The sequence below is a fragment of the Bombus huntii genome, chromosome 1, assembly GCF_024542735.1.
Source record: "Bombus huntii isolate Logan2020A chromosome 1, iyBomHunt1.1, whole genome shotgun sequence".
NCBI classification, from domain to species: Eukaryota; Metazoa; Arthropoda; class Insecta; order Hymenoptera; family Apidae; genus Bombus; species Bombus huntii.
The window spans coordinates 6,354,199-6,375,022 of record NC_066238.1 but is presented as its reverse complement, the minus strand read 5'-3'; the positions used below and the strand labels follow the sequence as shown (position 1 = coordinate 6,375,022).

At 35.0% G+C, this 20,824-nt stretch overlaps 1 protein-coding gene and 1 long non-coding RNA gene across 4 annotated transcripts in view; one reads left to right on the top strand and one right to left on the bottom strand.

Moving 5' to 3' along the window:
* The window catches only part of LOC126863481 (uncharacterized), a 511,613-nt gene extending 509,070 nt beyond the window's left edge, over positions 1-2,543 (top strand). The window contains exon 2 of the long non-coding RNA XR_007688872.1: positions 1,832-2,543. This is a non-coding gene — a long non-coding RNA (uncharacterized LOC126863481). The remainder of the gene's footprint in view (positions 1-1,831) is intronic.
* Positions 1-20,824, bottom strand: part of LOC126863413 (uncharacterized) — a 187,644-nt gene that overhangs the window by 104,152 nt on the left and 62,668 nt on the right. For 2 of the 3 annotated variants that reach the window (XR_007688858.1, XM_050613554.1), the window contains exon 5: positions 15,271-15,385. Coding sequence is in view for 2 of the 3 variants with exons in the window: in XM_050613554.1 (XP_050469511.1) it covers positions 15,271-15,385 (115 nt within the window). In the remaining variant the exon portion in view is untranslated. Of the gene's footprint in view, positions 1-11,636; positions 14,360-15,270; positions 15,386-20,824 lie in introns of those variants that run through there. The other variant, XM_050613539.1, reaches the window with a different exon arrangement.

Sequence of the window (20,824 nt, the reverse complement as noted above, 5' to 3'; positions counted from 1 at the left end):
GCAAAATAATGCCAGGCAGGCCAGTTATCAGCGACTTTCAGTAAAGAAGGAGTTCTTGTATTTAAATCAATTAACCTTTGCGGTTTGAGTAGCATTTCACATTCTATCTCGATTGATTTATATCGAGTAACCTATTTTTGAAAGTTCTTTGTGATTTCAATATTATATTTTTATATCCTTGTAACCAATAGCTTACCTACGTTGTCGTATTTTTGAATTAAATAAAATCCATTTCATTATTTAAATTAAAAATTGTTTGAAATTAAATTATAATGTCAAAGAATATTGAGAACAGCAAAGAATCGAATGAAATAAAATACGGAGTCCAGTTCAAGGGTTGATAACGTCATTCGAAAGTAAATCTTGAAATGCCTTATTTTAGCTAACTTTGTATTTTAGGATCTTCATAAAATTATTTATCGCTAATGCGTTAATTTTAAACGAACATTTTAAATCAGCACCATTAATTATATTTTTTTATACTTTTTCCTATTATCCCACTCTTGTACGAACGTCTTACCAATATTCAATATCAGATACAACGTTGACCACGTCAGCCTTGTGTGTGTCAATATTAACCAATTTTTATATTTGAATTTTAATTGGTTTAATCATATTAGCTAACATAGGATATTTTATAAATTAACCGAATCTCTTTAGCCACGAGATTTCACAGCCACGCACCGCTCGATTCGTTCCTTTGTCTCAGAATCGCTGTAGGACAACGTTCGATCGATTTTTTTTACACGGATAAAATCACCGTCGGCAAGAAAAATTTATTCCACGATAGGTTACGACGATATTGAACAAATTTCATGTATTTATAATAATACAAATAACGACATTCTCTGTCATCTCTCTTTACAAACCATAATCATTCTTAGACATCTATCAGACAAATAATAATTAACAATAAATGTCTACGAACGATATATCGCGATATTAACGCATTCTCCTCGTTATTTACTCTGCATTCGCATAATCGAGTGCGCTATTATATACATGTACTGAACTAGCGACGATTAAATACGAATAAGTTGGCGAGACCATAAACTCTTCGCTCGAATCCACACTCAATTTTTCGTCCAGGGTCTATAATTCAAGTTTTGAAAATATACGCACGTATTTCCGGTTAATTGAACTTCTCAGAAATTTTACACACTCAATACCAGCCAGTCATTCAACAAATCCACCCCTATTATTCTGTATGTCGTTTCGAACTGTGCGCGTCCTTTGTTCCTTAACTCGAAAATGAATTCGATATTTCGAAAGAACGTGTGCCATATAATCCGTAATTTTTATATTTTTTTAAGATCGCAATAACTTTAGAATAATGTAAAATAATGATGCAATAAATATATTTGTAGAAATCGTTTCACTACATTTTATTTTACATTGAAACTTATTTATTGTTTTTCAAAACTATGCAATCGTTTTCTCTCAAAACAACCGAGTTCATTTGCATACATATTATTCACGCGTAATTATAACGATAAATATTTAACGCATGGTCCATCGTCTTTTAATAATGAAACGTGCTGTATATGTATATACTTACGTGAAACTACCTTGTAAATGAGCATCTACTAATTTTTTTTAAGGAGCTGCGTACACATCCTTGGTAGACAGATGTTCATTTTATCAAGATTTATACCTTGTAAACAAAACTGAGTTTTCTCGTGGCTACATACTAGATGATTTTCAAAAATAGACTTCCGACTTAGTGTACACACACTGAAACGACTTTACACGGTAAACATTTTATTATACGATATATGGATGCATCTCTGGAGAACAAGTCCTCATATATTTCTTTTTTCCTTCGATCAAGAACGATATACAAAAAGACTTAAAACCGTTCAAATATTGGCATAAGTTATAGATCCACTGCAATCACTCAGCTGCTTCTTAAATGAACGAACTTATCTTCAACAAACGAATGGAAATTTCAGTGACGTTCTCATTAGGGAAACATACAGGTTCTGGGATAATATGTACGTAAAGAATTATGAACGTACGTGTATGTTTGTATGCGTGATAAATGATATATTGGTTTTGATTAAACACATATAATAAATATGCTTGTATCTTCGAAGAAATTCTTTATTTAAATAAAAAGTAATAAATATTAGCAAATATGAAAGTTGAGAGAAAAAATAAACTCCGCAATGCCAATTGATAGAAATTAATAAATATATTCCATATCAAAAATATAATTCATCCTAAGCATCATGCGTGAATTAAAATAATACTCGTAGGACTCCAACCCCAAGTTTCCGAATCACAACATACACCATATGATAGATCAGTTACAATCGATATATACAAGCGGGTTGCATTCAAACTAATCGATTACATATTATTCTTCGAACAAAAATACTTTTTCAACGTTATCAGATCAATTTACTTCAGTACAATTAACAACGATTTACTTATTATTAATTACTCTTCCATTCTCACGCATGTTGGTCTCACCAACTTTTTCAACGCTACTAATTTCTCTAAGTTACAAAATTATCGAAGACATTCAACACCATTCTTCGCTTTTTCCCCTTTTTCTCTATTAATTCTAAATCATTAGAAAATCAACATATAATACCTTTTATATACAAATCTATTAATATTAATAACATTAATAATAGTAGTAATAATAGTAACAGTAATAATAATAATAATAATAATAATAATAATAATAGTAATAATAATAATAATGGGTCGAGCACGACTATCATGACTAAATAATAACGTAACTACGACCAGGACTCGTTTTATCGCGAGACGAGTATCGATCGTATCGTCCGCGATCTCATTGTTTCCTTTTTCTTCGTTTATGAAAGGGACCACGGTGACGATGGAAAGGAACGTTAAGTTTAAAAATCGACGAAGATAGTGGGAAATACATACGAGTGGCGTACAAAAGCTTTTAAGCTTCATCCTGGCCCCGGTTAATTAATCATCTTCGTCTACAATATGTACACGGTACAAAAATAATCAGAATAACTGCGATCGTTCTCGACTCGAGGAACATCCCACCTTCTTAACGCTTAAACGCCCTTTCGTTATTACTACCTTGCCACTAAAGACAGTGCTCGACTAGAATTTATTTCCTTTTCGTTTATGATAATTATCGTGCTCCATGTTTTCATTCTGCAAAAGTAGGAAACAATTTTTCTTCCTTTTGGATAATACCAAGGATCATAGTAATGTACTAATAGAGTAACATTATTCCAGATTACTTTTCTATTTCTCTTTTTAAGATTTTAAGAGCTTTTATACATAAACGATTTAATATATTTTTAGTAGAAATAAAGGTGGGATACTGCTTTTTGGGAACTGATTAATGGATAGATAACTGCGATAATTATATCGAGTCAAAGGAGTGCTAATTGACACATGGACTACGTATGTGTATATATATATTATCCGAGGCTCGAGAATTTTGAGCTATGGAGAAATCATGAATTTCACATGCTGTACCTGACACGTATGCGTGATAGCGTGGGGATCTAGGTTCTGTCACTTTTTACCCCTAACTTACAACAACCTTCTGTGAACGCGTAACACTTCTACTAGTCCCTCCAGTCGTGCTAATATTTTCGTGTCAGTCAAACACACGGTTGCACATAAAGAAGAAAGAGAGAAAGAAAAAGAAGAAATAGAAAAATAAATGTTATATTTCCACTTATGTTATGTTTCCACTCCAGAAGTACGATAATTATAACGAAATATTATTTGAATATTTTACTAGTAAATCCTAATTCCCCAATTCAGTGGCACGGTAGAATAAAAAGCAATAAATAGACGATGAGAATAAATTAATCGAAGAAGGGTTTCTCGCGAAAAATCAATTCGAATAGGAAAAGTGCAAGGATCGTTCTTCCCGTTCGAGAAACCACGAATCGCATTATTTAAACTAGTCGTTAAAGCTTCGGATACAATTCCGTGGAAAGCTGTTTGCGCGCATTCTCAACTCGTTCAAGTTTGATACGCGAGAACAGTGAACGAAGCTCTTGGATTACTTTGTATTTCCACGCGGTTAATTGCTGACCACAGAATGTTTCGCGAAATGCATGCTTTTTCTTGTCGTTTCTTACGTATCGTTTCTTCCCTTTAGTTTCACATGTTCGCGTACGATCGATTATCGTTACCTCGTAATTGATTCGTAATTGATCGCTCGAAGTGTGTGTTAATCTGTTAATTGAAGAATTATTTTTGCCCATAAATCACTTGCTACTTTTACATAAATTAACGCCATTAAACGTTAATTATATAAAAAATGTTATTTTATGCCAATTTTATATGTAGTATATTTATTAAAATAAGTCAACAATCCTTAAACATAAATAATAGTAATTACCAAATTAGATTTTATTTTCTAATTAAAACGTTCTTTTTTTCCATCTTAAGGACATTAGGCGTGTGACTTACGGACAGAAATAAACGAAAATTATAATTTACCACACATTTTAGGTGATAATATATAATTTTGTGAAAAATGTAAAAATGATACAACGTTGTTATAATTACAAAAATAATGGCTATGCAAGTATGATGCAATGACAACTTAACTAATTGCTCTTAATTAACAGGTTAATGATAGGCGAATGTCTTTTCCATAAAAATAACGAAGTTATGATATAATAATTAACATTGCATTGTAGTGTATTAAAAAATCATGACTCAACGAATATAGTATTACCGCTAAAGTCCATATCGTGAATATATCATCTCTCTTCGATTAACACGAGAATTCGGTGGGAAATACTTAATGCTGATATTAAGCAATTCGTTATTGGATTTCAAGTCGTGAAAATATTGAAGACAGTGAGTGTCTTTACTTGTATTCCTTTGTACGTAATGATAAAAATTATAATCATTAATTATAATTTTATCTTGTCCCTCGACAATGTCTTTTTTCTTTTCTGAATATATCTATTATTTGTTTCGTTCATGTCAAATATGCTTGTTTCAAAATTTGAGCTTGCTGGCACGTATATTCTTCTTTTTTTTAGAAATTATAACATGTAATAATTTTTTAAAAAACGCTTTGGAATTGTAGGAACGAATACTAAAACATTTCTAATTTATTAGATTTTTAAAAGCAACTCTGCATGTACCGACTTAATAATAAAACATTTTCTAAAATGATTTATACAAATCTGACAAATGCCTGACTAGCAGTTTTACATGAAAAATTTAAGCCAATAAATAAATGAAGACACCCGATACGTTTTAATTATCGATTAATTACTCGATAATTCTGTCGATAAACGTGATCGTTATGTTGCAAAAAATGGGAAAGCGTCCTTTTCATTCGTAGAAAAACCGAAACGAAACCACACAAATGTAATAATTTTAAATAATTTCTTCACCCGCTATATATAAATAATTTCGTATACGACGATCTTTTCCAATTAAAAGAAAGACCCAGTCGTAAATAGTTCTTTTTTTCAATTACTATCACCAGTAACTAGCTTCCTTAAAAAACGAATCTATTACATTTAAATTATCGTGTTCAATATCGTGACTAGAATAATAGTAATTTATAGACAGACTGCAAATGTTTATACAAATTTATATTTTCCTCAACACGATCAAAGAAGTAAAAGTTACAGATTCATTTAGCTCTCTAATCGTATCTAATTATAAATTACTTTATTTATAAAATAATACTTACAAAGTATATAATATTTTATAATAGTATTTTACTTTGAATTTTCTTCATTTTTACGTATTTTAATTTACCAATAAATGTATAAACATCTACAGCCTAGTCTTAAAAAGTATAAAATTTATATACTTCACACCTATGCTATATTTTCGTCTGAACAAATCCTTTCCAAAATTCTACTATCGTAGAACAAAAGTAGAAGAAGATTACGAAATACAGATACACTTGAAGCACTAATGAACAGAAGTTCGTTAAATGTTCCATGGATCGATCTAGCATCGATTATGCTAGAGGGAAGGGCTTGAACAGGTTTAATGAGGAATAACAGGCTGACCGCAAAAATGAATCCCGATGAAACCACAGGGATTCGATGTTATGGCGCCGCTCGTATGATGAGCAGCCACGCATTGCCTGCGTCAATTAACCACCGCGGTAATTACGCTGCTATGTCCACGAATGTGGATACTAAATTACAACTCTGACTCGATGAAAGACCAACTGCCATGTTCTTGTCTCTCTTTGCGTTTCTACCTATTCAAGCTCGCAGGCTTTGATTTTTCCTTTCATGAAAATTTTGAGCAAATACGATTAAATAAATACGGACGTGAATCGAGGGACTAAATTATATTTTATAATTTCTGTTTTTAAACTAATAGCTATCGGGTGGAAATCTTATTTGATTGTTTTATACATTTCGAACGTTTAATATAATAACACCGGTTTTTAGTAGAAATGTTCTCTCTTGAATATTTTATTCGATTTTTTTATTTTAATATATAAGGGTTGAAAATTGTCAAATTAAAATAGAGATCTGACGCGATGAATAATTAATAGAAAATCGTGTACTAAAATTCCAATCTCCATATAACTTCGTATATTTGGATGAACAACGTAAAATAATTTAAAATCGGATACGCTTCTAAATTATGATATCTTTCGATATTATGCTACTTCACATCCAACTAATAATACGAAATATTCTTCGATCACTCGTATCACCCGTATGTTCAATTAATATTCACCATTTCACGTTCGTGCAGATGTTTATATTTGAAGTATCTCTTCGAAACTGGTAGCATTATTTGCACATGTGTACAAGGAGATTATTTACACGAAACATTTCCCTTACTGCAGTCTCCACCTCTATCTTTCTATTGACACAAACAACAAATATTGGATTCCATCTTTCTTTGCCGCGTAGCCTGGTTACAACTTTGTCACAGATGCCGAACTGCGCGTCATTAAAAGTTAACTTTGACCTCGCAAATTCTGCAAGAATTAATGGTCTATTAGAAAACGAAACTTAAGAACGAATATAAAGTAACTTTCTAAATTATAAAAATTATGGGCTACTGATACTGTGACACGAGAAACATTTATTACAATTTTTCCGTAGAAGTTTCTTGGCTATTTTTACTCGAGTCGAATATCACCGTGGAACGGCAACGCCGTCGTTCAAGCAAAAGCGAAACTTTCACGAACTGTATAAAGGGACGATACAATTCCAGTGTGTCTCTTGATCTCAAATGAAACTAGCTTCAATGTTAAACGTCAGGATACTGTTCCCAAAAGGGTAGGATTTGCATGCGGAAGCCTTAATTAAATTGTAAGAGCTTCAACTTTTTGACTCGAAATTAAGTAACATAATCTCTTTTCAAATTTAGGGCAGACACATTCGCTAATAATCGCATCAATAAACATGAATATTGTAAATACTCTTGAAATAATGCTAATTTGAGTAACCGTGGAAGAAAAATAAAGCAATTATCGTTAAGGATAAGAGCAAGATAAATTATTACTAATAGAGTTCTTTCGCTACTGCTCATTCTCAAAAAGCAATCAATAACAAGTCGAATAATCCTGGACGAAGGAACAAGCAAGTTGTTTATACTGACATAGCAAAAAAAGGAAAACAACGTTTCGACTGTGAACTTTCTGAAGAATTATAAAAAATTAACTTTCATCGCAAAAGATTAAATTACTATATGTTCAACATTAAAGTGACGCATCTTTTTTGAAAAACCTGCTTGTTAACCTACGAAAGAAGCGTTCTAAACATTTTGAGATTACCCTTTCGCTATAAATGCCAATACCTATTACATATTAAATTATCTAATTAATACATATTAAATTATCTAATTAGTCACGAAATAATTTTTTTCTGAAAATTTCATTTACCTTAAAATCCTAGTAATTTATCTTTTGCGAATAAAATACACTAAATTTCATTCTTTAAATATCATTGACGTATACGGAAGTACTTTCGTATTCTCATCGCAATTGTTTATAGTGAATCTTATATCATTCATCGACGATGTTCATGTTCATAATTTTTAATTATTCAAAGGACTAGATAGTTGTATTTTGTATCGTACAACTCGAACATTTTCTATCATTTTCGATAAAAATATGAAGATCGTGCGGCGAACAACCGTACGAGGATCGTGCTCGTAACGTAAGGAAGGTCACTTCATAAAGAGCGACAATGATCCTCCATAATAGCGAAAGCTTTAAGCAAATTAGATTGTGAGATATACATAAGACGTTTAACAGATATCGTACGGTTAATACGAACGGGATAAGTCGCACATAGGATTCCTGTACCAGGTTCTATCGTTACTCAATTCGTCTGACTGACTTTGGATTTGAGTTCACGTTGAGTCGTTGGATCAACAATGTTGGCTTCAAAGGCAACGATCTATTTGTCACGCGTTGCAAGATACGTCACAAGGCTTACCGTGATGGAAGCATGCATAAATTACACGCATCAGCTATGTCTCTGCGAGATGCGAGAGACGGAACCTGGAATCCGGTTTCTATCGAATTCAATTCGTGTAACCAGTGTCACGGAAATGTGAACGTTGAGAGCACATAGTTGCCAACAATGATAGTAAGTTGATTCTATTTTTCATTTTTTCCGCATATATTCAAAAATTGTACACGACAACTAGAAAAATATCAGGGATAGTTTATAAAATTATTATATGTGAATTTACTTTCTAATATTGAAATAGAAGAAATATTGAACACCATAATTATACGTATAGGGTTGGTGTTGTTCCGCGAACTGTCTTAACTGGTCTCTTTTGTAAGTCAAAATAAATCCACTAGTATAGCTGAATAATTAAAAAATCTTTCAGAGAATGGAAAACTTCTACCTTTTGTTAATCCAGTATAATCCAGTATTCTTGGATCATGAATGGTTACAAAAGTTCTTTTTCTTTTTACGTTACTTTCATTTAAATTGCTTATGCGATAAGTTCAATTAATCTGACATATAAAACCATTAATAATCATTATAACCGTCAGACACGTATAAATTTCGACTATGGAAAGGATTTGTCAAACAATTTTACTACTTGTTTACTTGCAAATATCAGTTTGCATAATTAATTATCTACGCCACGATATATGTCCTATACCTCTCATTCTATGTTCTGAATCTGACAAAAAGTTAATCATCGGCTGTTTTCAAAAATTAATTCGAATTAATTCTCAATGTATAGAAAAAACGATTGCAAAATAAAAGTTTCAGAAAGGATCAATTTCCCCATTTTATACTACGGAACCTTTCCATGAACAGGTTGCTCTAAACGATTATCGAAATAATACACGATCGATATTTCGTTCGAAATAAGCAAGAAATCGTCTGGTATAATACACGTACACGGTTATCTATCGTGGACGTTTCCCAAACTGTAACCACGTTCCCGGCTTAGGACCCGTTTAAGATAGAAACGACACGTAGCAAAAGAGCGGAATTCTCGTTCGTCCGTGATTTTTCCGTGGACGTGGTCACGTGTCGCGTGCGACGATGAAAGTGATTTTTCTCGAGTCCGCGTTTCGCTTGCTATTTAGAGCGCGTTTCGAGTTGAACCAGGAAAATGGTACGTGCACGAAAATCAGACCTGGTCGAAGCAGCTGACACCCGATCCATTTCTTCTCCTCTTTTCCATTACACCACGTTCGTGTCCGGCCTTTCCCAATCATTCAGAACATTCTGCGTACATGCTATATATTCGCTGCTTCCTCGTCGTTGACGAGGAAATTTGTAGAAGAGTAATAATTTTCCTCCTCGAATCGGCGAAATCTCATTTCTCCTTTTGCCGCTTCCATTAATTTCCACGGATCGCTGCAGCGTATAATTTTGAACGATTCCATCGCTTTTTCTCTTCTTCCGCGTTTTAGATTTAAAACGTTGTATGATTGATACAGAACAGAGCTACGTGTCTTCTCTACGTTCAAGTTTCAGACAGTACAAGACACGTTATTCGAAATTAAGTTAAACAATTCTCTCGGGAAACGTATTCTCTGTGTTTTACGATCATACGACTCGTTCTCGAGAGAGCACCGTTTTAAACGGATCTTTAATGTGGAAAGACAATGTCATACAGTTGTCCGATACACCTGCGCCGCCTCTTTCAACCATCTATTTTTCATCGAAGCCATATAATATCGCTCGATACAGCGAAATCGATCTCATCACTTATTGCTCTTCTACTTCTCGCCTATCTTGTCAACCGTTTCTCTCTCTTTCTCGCCAAGAAGGAATATGGCGTGTGACAAAGTGGCTTTAAAGCAACTGACCCACAATCCGCTCTGTAAGAAGCGTTTCAGCTTCTTCTTTTTCCTCTCTTCTTTTTCTTCTTCTTCTTCTTCTTCTTCTTAAGCTTGATCGTAGTGGCAGATATAAAAGAGTTGCGAGAAATAACAACAATTTATTGTACGATATGCGGAAATTAATCACGTTTTTTGTTTCTCGATTGGCTTCGTTTTCTGCTTAGGATTCGTTTATTTTGCTGGATTTTCTTGGATTCAATGTGGGCAGTGATCGTAGCATTACGTAAATTCTTCTACAATTGAAAATTTTTAAAGCGGGTAGAATTTGATGTACTTGAGAATTAGTTACAGGCTCGGTAATATTGTTCTTAACATTTCTGAACAGAGATTCAGTGTATAGGCCCGTGTTATATTCAAACGCGTAACATATATTGTTATAAGTCACAATGTTGATTTTCCACTGCTCTTCTTTTTCTTCTTCATTGACACAACAGCAAATTATACTTGTAAGTACTCACAAAGTATCTCACAATTAGAGATTGTCTATGTTTAATAAATTTTTGATACAAAAGAAGCATCTTTTCATTTCAGATCTGCCCTTTAGAATATTGTCGTAACGATACCTTTTAATAAAAATCAGTGCTACTAAGTGATCAAGACAGTGATTTTTCACAATATTCTATCACTAATACACAATTTGTTAGCACATAAACATCGAATTATAAATTTTTCAATAATTAATTCCTCCTTCAACGAAGAAGTCATATCGCTTATCGTTGCACGTTCTTTTCTTCAGCAACAGAATTAACACAGTGTTCTCTAGAACGAAATATGGTCAGCAGTAAAAAATACGGTCAGTAGGTAGGCAAAAGCTCGTCAAGTCGATTCAAACACTTTAAGATCCCCTGGTGAGACTTGTGCTGAGCCACCACGCTGGAAGTAATTCCCTTTCAGCACGAGAATCGACCCCTCGAACAGTTGGCTCGCTATCTACCCCTGTTTACAGCGATAGCCGAAGCACGTAGCGGAAGAACAGCGTCCTCTTCCAGCCACTGAAAAGCTTCGTCGCTCCTTTCTTCCTCTTCCTTTCCACTTCACTTACGACCCACGATACACTCCTCGATCGGGTGCATAGGGAATAACGATAGTTCGTATCGACACAACAGTCCTTCAGGATATTTTCTGTACCAACTATAAAATCAAAGACGTCCGAGAGGAACATTGATGATAACTGTCTTCCAGTAAGGCAAAATAATGCCAATTTATTATGATGAAGTTTTTCTTCGTCTTGAAGTTAAATAGATTTTACGAACGACACTAACGGGCCGAATGGTTTTATAGAAACAAAGGCAATAATACGATCTTGTCAATTGTTTATCGACTGTCCGATATGTCCTGATGAAACATCAAAAGAATATGCAAAGAACAAGCGTTTAAACGGATCTTAGAAATCGCCTGATGAAAGACAAGAATCAATAATCTCAAAGCGGAAATAGTCGAAAGGAGGTGAAGATCTGCCGAAGTACAACTACTTCTTCAGAGGTTACATATTAATAGCAGATGGTACTTCTACTGATATTTCTAGGACGCGAAGTTCTCCTTGGAAATCTATCCGGAATATCTCCATAGAAATAGTTCCGCACGCAATTGCAGACTATCAGTTCCTTGTCACTTTCCGCCTTTCGATTACGCCACCCGCGGCGTGTCGACTGCATAAGCAATCGAGCAACTAGAGAACGTTCTGCATCTGAAACAGCACTGTTCCGCCAGCATTTCGCCGAGGTCGCACCGATGAAAAATGTCGCATCGTCTGCAGCCGAGATACCAACCAGTGTGATCGCCGCTGTCACGTTCAGCCATTCGAAGCTGCTTCTAACTATTCGAAATCGCGTTTGGAGAACCAAAACGAGTCACATTTTCATCAGCTCACGATTCGTCGCCTCTTTTCTTCCTTTCCTCCTTCAATCTCTTTTCACAAGCTCCTGCGCTATTTTTCGTCTTTCTATGCGTTGAACGAAGACACGCTTTCCTCCCTCTTCTCTCCTCCATCTTCCTTTTCACTTTTCTTCATTTTCGTCATCCCTTTCAATGACCAACAATTCACCTCGTTTCTCGAACGTTTGCTTAGCACTGTACACGAGACGCTCGTTGTAACAAGGGCTCCTCGCGAGACAAGACGAAGCGCCCGTTGTAGCGATACCAGCTTCGTTTGTCGATTTTCTCCGACGCCTCTGTGTCCCATGGCTCCCGACCCGAACGCAGGGACAAGGATGCTATTTCTCGAATACTTGTTCCTCGTTTCGCTGCAACGACGCTCCTAGTAAATCCAACAGCGAGAGTAGGTATTGTATTATTATCTGCTATTCGCGACCAAAGTACCGTAGGTTTTAATCTCGCAGATGTTTGAACCCATAGAAACCTGTGATTTCACTCTCTCGAGTCTATTCATTCGTTCATTTCTTGATATAAAGTTGAACGTTTGTTCGTAAAATTTCTAGCGTAATTTGCTCTCGTATCTGTATCGATTAATGATTCATTAAAATGTAGGTAAACGAATGCGAGTGTTTTCTCTGAAACGTCGCAGCTATTGACATAGAAAATGAACGATAGGAAAAATCAATTAATTGAATACACTTTTCGAATTATCATATTTCAAACAAACGTTAGATTCGAATGATTATACCGGTTTTTCGATGGACCGAAGAACCACACTTTTTTGCTCGAACATTTCCGCTTGATTTCCCACAGCTTCATCAAGCTGCTCGTGAAATTGGAGTTCTTCTGAGGTATCCGATCCTCGGTGCGAACCTTCTACCCGTTCTTACTCGAAGCAATCACATCTAGTATTCGTTAGAAAGATCTAGGATATACTGGTTTCTTTCAAGTGGCGTGCGCTTCGAAAACAGATATGGCAAATGGTGACTAGTCGGAGTTACGTTTATCGCCAACAGATGCGTTCCACGTTTGATTCCCCTTTTCTTCATACAGTTCGTCGCTATACGTCGCTATGAGAAAATGGTTTTATTCTTAGCTCTAAAGGCTTTTCCGCGCCAAGCAGACGAGTATCAGCGCTTTTACGTGTCGTCCATCTACGATTAAACACTCGATGACCAGATTTTCAAGGAATCGAGCGTTTCATGTGTCACGGTTGTAATTTTCATTTCCTCCTTTCCACTGCTGTTCCATAGCAAAACTGGAAATAGAATTTAACGTGTCGTATCGACATCTTCTAATCGTCCCTCGTAAATTTCTTTCGTTTTCATCTGTATTCCCCTATTAAATCACGTCAGCTTCACGCTTTCTGTTCTCTCCTTTAGTACGACACGCGAGGCAATACTCGAACAGAGCAGCTATTTGACAAATAACAACTTAAAACGTAATCAAGATATGGCGCGTCTATATTCAGCATCCGATCTTAAACCGATCCAGCTCATGTATTCGATTCTCGAGCATCGAAGCACTACGAATAGTAGAGCAGTGGTGACAGCACGACGGAACACGTCCACCTTGGCGCACGTGCCTTCTGATTGCATGATTAAGCCCGTCGCAGTGTCCGAAAGCACGTTCTCTTCTTTGTTTTCCACGAGCGTTTCCCGTCAAAGAGAAACGGTTGCCGCACGAGCGCGGCGAGGAAGTTCGCGTGCGGAGAACGTGGCGAGAGAACTTTCTTCCTGCCTCTCTTTGATCGTGTCCAGCCGGTTTATTCCCTTTCCTTAACTTTTTCTCGTCCTGCGTCTCCTTCCTTTTTCCTTTCTCCACATCCTTCCCCTTTGTCTTTGTTACCTTTTTCCTTTTTCTCCTTCGCGCTACCTCTCTTAATACTCTCGACCCACTCGTTGCTCGCGTGCGCGTGCCTCCTTTTTTCCTCTTCTTGGTTGCTCGTCGGAAAATAAAAAAATATTCTGGCGAATCTGAAGCGGAGAACGAACGGGGGCCCCGGTTTCAGCACGACGCTCGTGATGCACGGAAATCGTCCCCTTTTTCTGGCTACGAGTGCCGCCTAATCGCTTACGTGAAGTACCTTGCTAGCACCGCCAAAACGACCATCACTAGTGTCTGTACATTGTACACGCTACTAGCGCCGCTACCGATCCAGCACTCCTTCTCCGTATACGGCGCACAATGTTCCTGAAATCATCCGAAAATCGCGTACAGGTTAATAGCGTTATGGAAAAATCGCTAGTGAACAGGGAACGTCAACCGGTTGACACGTGACGATGGTCATCGGTGACCCACGTTACTAGATAAATTGCATGGACTAAAAAACTGTTAAACTTGACGCAATACGATAGCCTACATAATATGTGAATGTATTTTTTAGAAAGCGATATAAACGTGAAATATTTGTACTTGCACGAGGATTGACTCAGCCTACACCGTTTAAGGGTTGATTTAATATGCCTGTATTGGATCATGCAATTTTTTAACATCGTTGACGAAGTAAACATTGACGGTAAGAGACACTGACATAAGAGAACTGTGGCAAACTAAAAATTGATATTGATGGATAAATAAGAAATTAATTGCAAGTATGTGTGCAGGAAAATAAATTATTTTATTTCACCATCTTCGATAAGAAGAAGCCACCCGATTTGTTTTATCAGAAGACCTTACGTGTATAGACGTATCGCGAAAGAACTCATCTATTCTGCCGTTTTTAATTCCCTTCAAGTATCAAACAAAAGGTTGAAAATATTAATTTAATAGCCAAAAAATGTACTCATTGATCTTCTTGGTGAATTCTAGATCCAATTATATTGTACACAACATGCAAAAAAAATTTTTTAAAAAGCGATGAAAATCTTAAAGAATAATGAAATTAAAAAATTCGTTCATATCTTCGATGAAAGTAAAATTTTCATCGGGATGTAACATCGTCTCCCAACGATATACAGGTCCGTGTAAGTATTTTGCACCGTATGTTCAGCCAGTAGATACATATTTTAAGTAACTTCACGAGAGCTGCAGCATTACACGACCGGACGTGCCTCGTTGTGGCGACAACAGTTTCTCCCGAGGCAAAAGTGGCAAATATTTACCTTAAGAAGTGAGGACGACATTCTGTCGAGGAACCCCTTTGCAAATTGAGCTGTGTCATAGCCACATTGCCGACGAATCGTATGATGCGAGCATTCCAAAAATTCCCTGAAGCCACTGCAACAGACGTATCCCATTTTTAGTCCTGTCGATTATCCAGAACTTCGTAGTTCAACTTCTCACTCGATGCTTTTACGCTTTTACGTTAAAGCCTGCAAAGCTGAAACGTTTATTCGCAAGAAGGATCTCTCAAAACCTTCCACTCTAAAACACGAATACATCTTTACATAAATTTTTGTTTTGCAGATAATTGTCGCGAATTTGCTCGAAGGTAAGTTTCGTCAATAGCAATTCTCTTTAAGGTCATCATATGTCTTGTATTTGATTTACGATGTCCACGTGTATGCGCTTGAACGTTCCAGTTTTAATTGATAATTCCGAATTAGACATTCGAATTAGATAATTTATTCGTTCCTACAATGTTAACTTTACATTGCTACGAACACTGACACGAAATTCAATATCAATTCTTTACCTTGAGACAAATGAACGTTTCGTCTAATCAACAGTTAACTTTATCTTATGAAAATACCAGTTTGAAAGTAACAAGGCAAAAGAGTTATGTAGTTACAGATAAAAATGTTATCCCTCATTATGCACTTGTGATATCTAAGGTCAAATCAAACGGCGAGCTGGTGAAATTTATAACGAAGAATTAATTAACAATCGAGCTTAATGAATGGAAAAAGAATCGTAACGAAAACAAATATTCTTCTTTACTCTTTATATAATGTTAATTGAAAATTATTACATTATCCGTTCCATTCTCTAAACTTCATATCAATAGATTTTCATTTGTTTTAATCGGTACAAAATATAGTACAATAATAAAAAATTATCACAATAGAGAACGCCAAAGTAGTAGTCGAATATTTTGCGTTAAAATCTGAATAAATTTTCAATCTAGAAAATAGCACATACGTTATTCATTGGAAACTAAGGCGATCAGTTTATATTTAAAGATTTGTCAACGTTTTGAAATTATCTACGTATGTAAAACACCACCGTAATGTTACGATTTCACGGTTTAAAAATAGTTCAGGGAAGATAACATACTATCTATTCAATTTGTAATACAGGAGTTTCAAATTGTCAACAACCTATCAAGACATTAACAGCTGGGATAATTTTATGAAGCACGCATTTGGCAAATTACATCCTCGCTTCTAAGCGGCAAGCTCCAAAGATAAGATACACGTGAGCGTTCCGGATATTAAAACACGAAAGGCGAAGCGTGAATCGAGAGATCTCTCGACGTCGGAGTTTCTTTGCCACCCGTCTCTTTCCTGTCAACGCAGCCAATCTTGTTTTTCTTTCAATTTCCCGGCGCAGCGACTGAAAACGCGCAACGAAATGCAAATTATATTACATCCTGCGACGAATGCGCCCCGATTGAAACGTATCGTGGTTACGATTCTTGACGATAAAACAAATTGCACGCGTCTGGTCTATTTCCGAAGCCAACTCCACTTTTGTCATTTGAAAATTTCGTTCTACAAAACTGGTTCGAAAAATGTTTCTATAATCAGTAACAAAATTAGATACTAACTTGTAAATATTGTATTATATTGACTTATAGTACAGTCTATATTAGCTTGTAAAGCGGACTCAAGAGAAGTAGTCTTTTACTTTAGGTTTTTAAATTATAAATTATAACCATACGTTCTTTATTTTCCATTCGATTGCGATTTTCTATCGTTGAACGATTTCTTATGTGCGAGGCAATGCGAAAGAACGTTCGTTAATCCGCGTGATTTCTTGTTTGAAATTTTATATTAAAATTTTCTCGATACTCTACAAATTTGTGTTTAGTGAAACGCGAGCGAAATTGGAACATAAATATTCAGAGTTAACCTAACTGCATGTCGTAGACTATAGTCGAATTTAACATTGAAATCGTGTTGAATTTCATTGAAATAAAATTGTGCTTAGCAGTAACGTAGGATTTATATACTGAGTGATACGATGGATTCAAGAGCATTTATTTTCCTACTTTGTAAATTCTAATAAATTAACGTAATTGCATATACCATATTTTAGTGCTGTATACATTTAGTAGCGTATGGAATACATTATTCTGTATTTATTGGATCTATGGAATATTTGGTTAACTACTAATGGATTGACTTATTTTTATTCCTGCTAGAGCAATTAAGAAAATACACTGCTATAAAATGCAATGATGTTTATAAGAAATCACGAATTGGCCATTATAATTTCTCTGACAATCCTTTCCATTTTTATTTTTTTCAGTCATGTGAAAAATCAATAGACGCTCCAAAATTATAGCAACATAATTTTTCCTTTCTTCTTGCATTTAAAAATTTCATTTCGCCTGATATCAATAGCAAGTATCCAGAATAACGCTTTGTATCCATAACGTTGCATAGCACAAATCTGCAGTATAATATTTCACATATGAAAGTAATTGCATTTGATTGTCAAGAACTAAAAGTAGGAGAGCTAACGATTCCAATGCAAAAACAGAATGAACATGAAACAACTAATGTGATATGTATCTATCTGCATACGATTTTTTCGAAAACTATGAATATAAAAACAACTAATGTAATATGTATGTATGTTCAAACACATTGACAGAATGAATTTAATATGTACGTAGTTTCTTGAAACTAAATACATTTCATATTTAATGATTTGTTGGCACAATATTGCAAATGAAAATTAATTCGTAGACTCGCATCTCAGATATACCTATAAGAACTACTCTGAATCAATTTCTTTGAAATTAAAACTATTTATTATAAATCCATCGTATCTGCGTGTAACATTGAAGAAACACAGTCTGCCGATTTTTCACAATACGAGAGTATTGGTGCGTGAAGCCCATAATGCGGTGGAAAATATCTCATGTGAAAATATCATCAGCGGAAAAATCCATGGAAGCGTTTCCGGGATTTTAATTAAACGTATTTATACGATTTCAACTATAGGTTCGCCGAATTTTTTTTCCTCGTATTTCAATGGCGACGTTCAAATCCCCCTGCCCCTTCCCCCCTACAGAACATCGATGAAACTGCGCAAAATCTCGCGTTTTCGCAAAAGAACATTAATTGTGGAGTACACTATGTATCCTATTGTACATGTTGTCGCTATCGTACATTATGAAAAAAGTACGGAAAATTGGGCGAGTCGTTATTTATGATTTCAATGCGGAATGTCTAACTTTGTATTGAAATTCGAGACTAAGGGGGAAAAGTTTCGGCAAATGACAAAGAATAGACTGATTCGATGATGGATTTACGCGCTGTTAGTACAATACATCAGTTGTCCGCGATGCCATAAATCGACGTCAAAATGAGACACGCGTAATTCCACCATCTTTTGGAATAAAACTTTCTATCAGAGTTCCGGGATACTAGCCGTCTGTCGTTTATCAAAACAACAACAGATTGAACAGCTTCTGAATTCCATTGTTCAAAAATACTATATGAAACAAAGTTTCACGGAGGAATTATTTCTGAGACTTTGCTCTTACTTTTATTGATAAATTTTTCTATAGAAAATATTTCTTACTTGTAGATTCTTTTAGTATCGTTACGTACGTATATTGCGGACATAAAAAAAAGTATAACAGTATACGCATACCGTTTAAAAAATCGAATCGATTGTATCCATTGAAGAAATTTTAAATAACTCGTGCATTTTAACGAATTTAAATATCGCGGGATTATCGAAATAACTCGTTTCGATATACGTACAGATGAGATACACAGTTATTGCATAAAGTTATTTCGAACGCGTCTAATCGATTTACATAAAAAAAAAAGAATTCAAAAAAAGGAAAGAAAAAGCTTGCCCATATACGCACTTTAGTTCGACGAGATTAAAGCTTTAATCTAGAGAAGCGCTGCTTCGCAATATACGAAAAATATAAAATATTCAAAATCGCATCTCTCTGTTCCATGTTAATAACATAAATTTCTTAATGTTCTGTTCGAAGAGAACAGTTGCCATTATACATATTATACATTCAATATTATGAAATACCTGTTCCTTCTTCATCGTCGATGATAAAAAGATATCTAGCATAATACAAGAGAAAAATTGAATACATTTAAAAAAAATGTAAAAGGAACAGGAAGAAAATGAAAAAAGAATGGATGAAAGATATTAGCTATAGAAAACTTAGATAAAAATTGTTATCTTAATATCAGCAACAATTCTTTCTTATTTTTTTCGTACTTAAGCAATTTTCTACCGATAGAAAATACAATTCGATGGAAAATGACCTGAAAAATGCAGAAAAGTTAATAATTGAACAGCGATTTAAAAAATTCTTCCTGTTGTTATTCGGAATAAGCGCAATGGAAAACGCAGGAATATCAAGAGATGTAAAAAAAAAGAGAGAAAAAACATGGAAGAAAATAATGCGCAACGTTCGATACGTATTCGCATTGTAGTTACGCGTTCGCTACTAGCTTTTCATCGCGTTTGTACTTTTTCCTCTCTTTTTTTTTTCGACGAAGCCGTGTAAACATGACGCGAGGGAGGAAGCTTTTCACGCTGATGCCTGTATATAGAACGTAATGTCATTAGCTTATCTACGCCACGGTCTGTTGCAGCTTTTGAAATTGTGCATCACCCGCTCGAAGAAGTCGGAGATGGTTGACAAAAAGAGAAAGGGATAAGAAGAGCGAGAGACAGACGAGGAAAGAAAGGGAAGGGAATGGGTAAAACAGAAGGAGAAAAGGAGGGAAACAAATGAAATAGAAAATGGAACCATGAAAGGGGATAAGTTGGAAAATTAATTATAGCTTGAAATTACACGAAGGAGAATGAAAAATTAAGAATTAAAGTGAAAATTATAAGTGAGAGAAAACTGTAATACAGAAAGAGAGAACAGTGAAGTAATAAAAAAAGAAGGAAACATGATTGTATAAATTAAAATAAAAGAATAAACAGTATCGTAACGGTAGAAGACAGATTGTAATAATTCTAAACAAAATTGGCGAAAAGGTAAATATATAAAATCATTTGAGAAGGAAATGAAAAGGACAAAAATAGAAAGTTAAAAAAAGAGGAAAAAAACAGAATATAAAAGATAAGAGTGTAGAAAAAAAGGACGCAGTGAAATTAAATACAAGAGACTGATATCGATAAAACTGTAACTGTAAAAAAAAAAAACAAAACAAAAAGAACTAGCGATTCTTGTTATTTATTCGAATGAAAAGAAATGTAATTATACAGAAACGTAGGAAAACAAAAAAACACGTTCGAGTACAGGAAAGAAAAAACGTAGCAGCGAGTAAAACGACAAAGAAGGAAAGTGATACAAATTTAGGAAACAATTAGCCGCAGAAACAGTAAAATGGAGAAGATAGAAATACAGAAGCTGAATGGAAAAAAGAAGGGAAAAACAAAGTGGGAGCAAAGTGAAACGGCGGAGAAAAAAGCAAAACGATGCAGAATAGAGGAAAGAAACAAAAACCAGGGAGGAAAATGGAAGAAACAGCGGGCGTAAAGAGGAAGAGA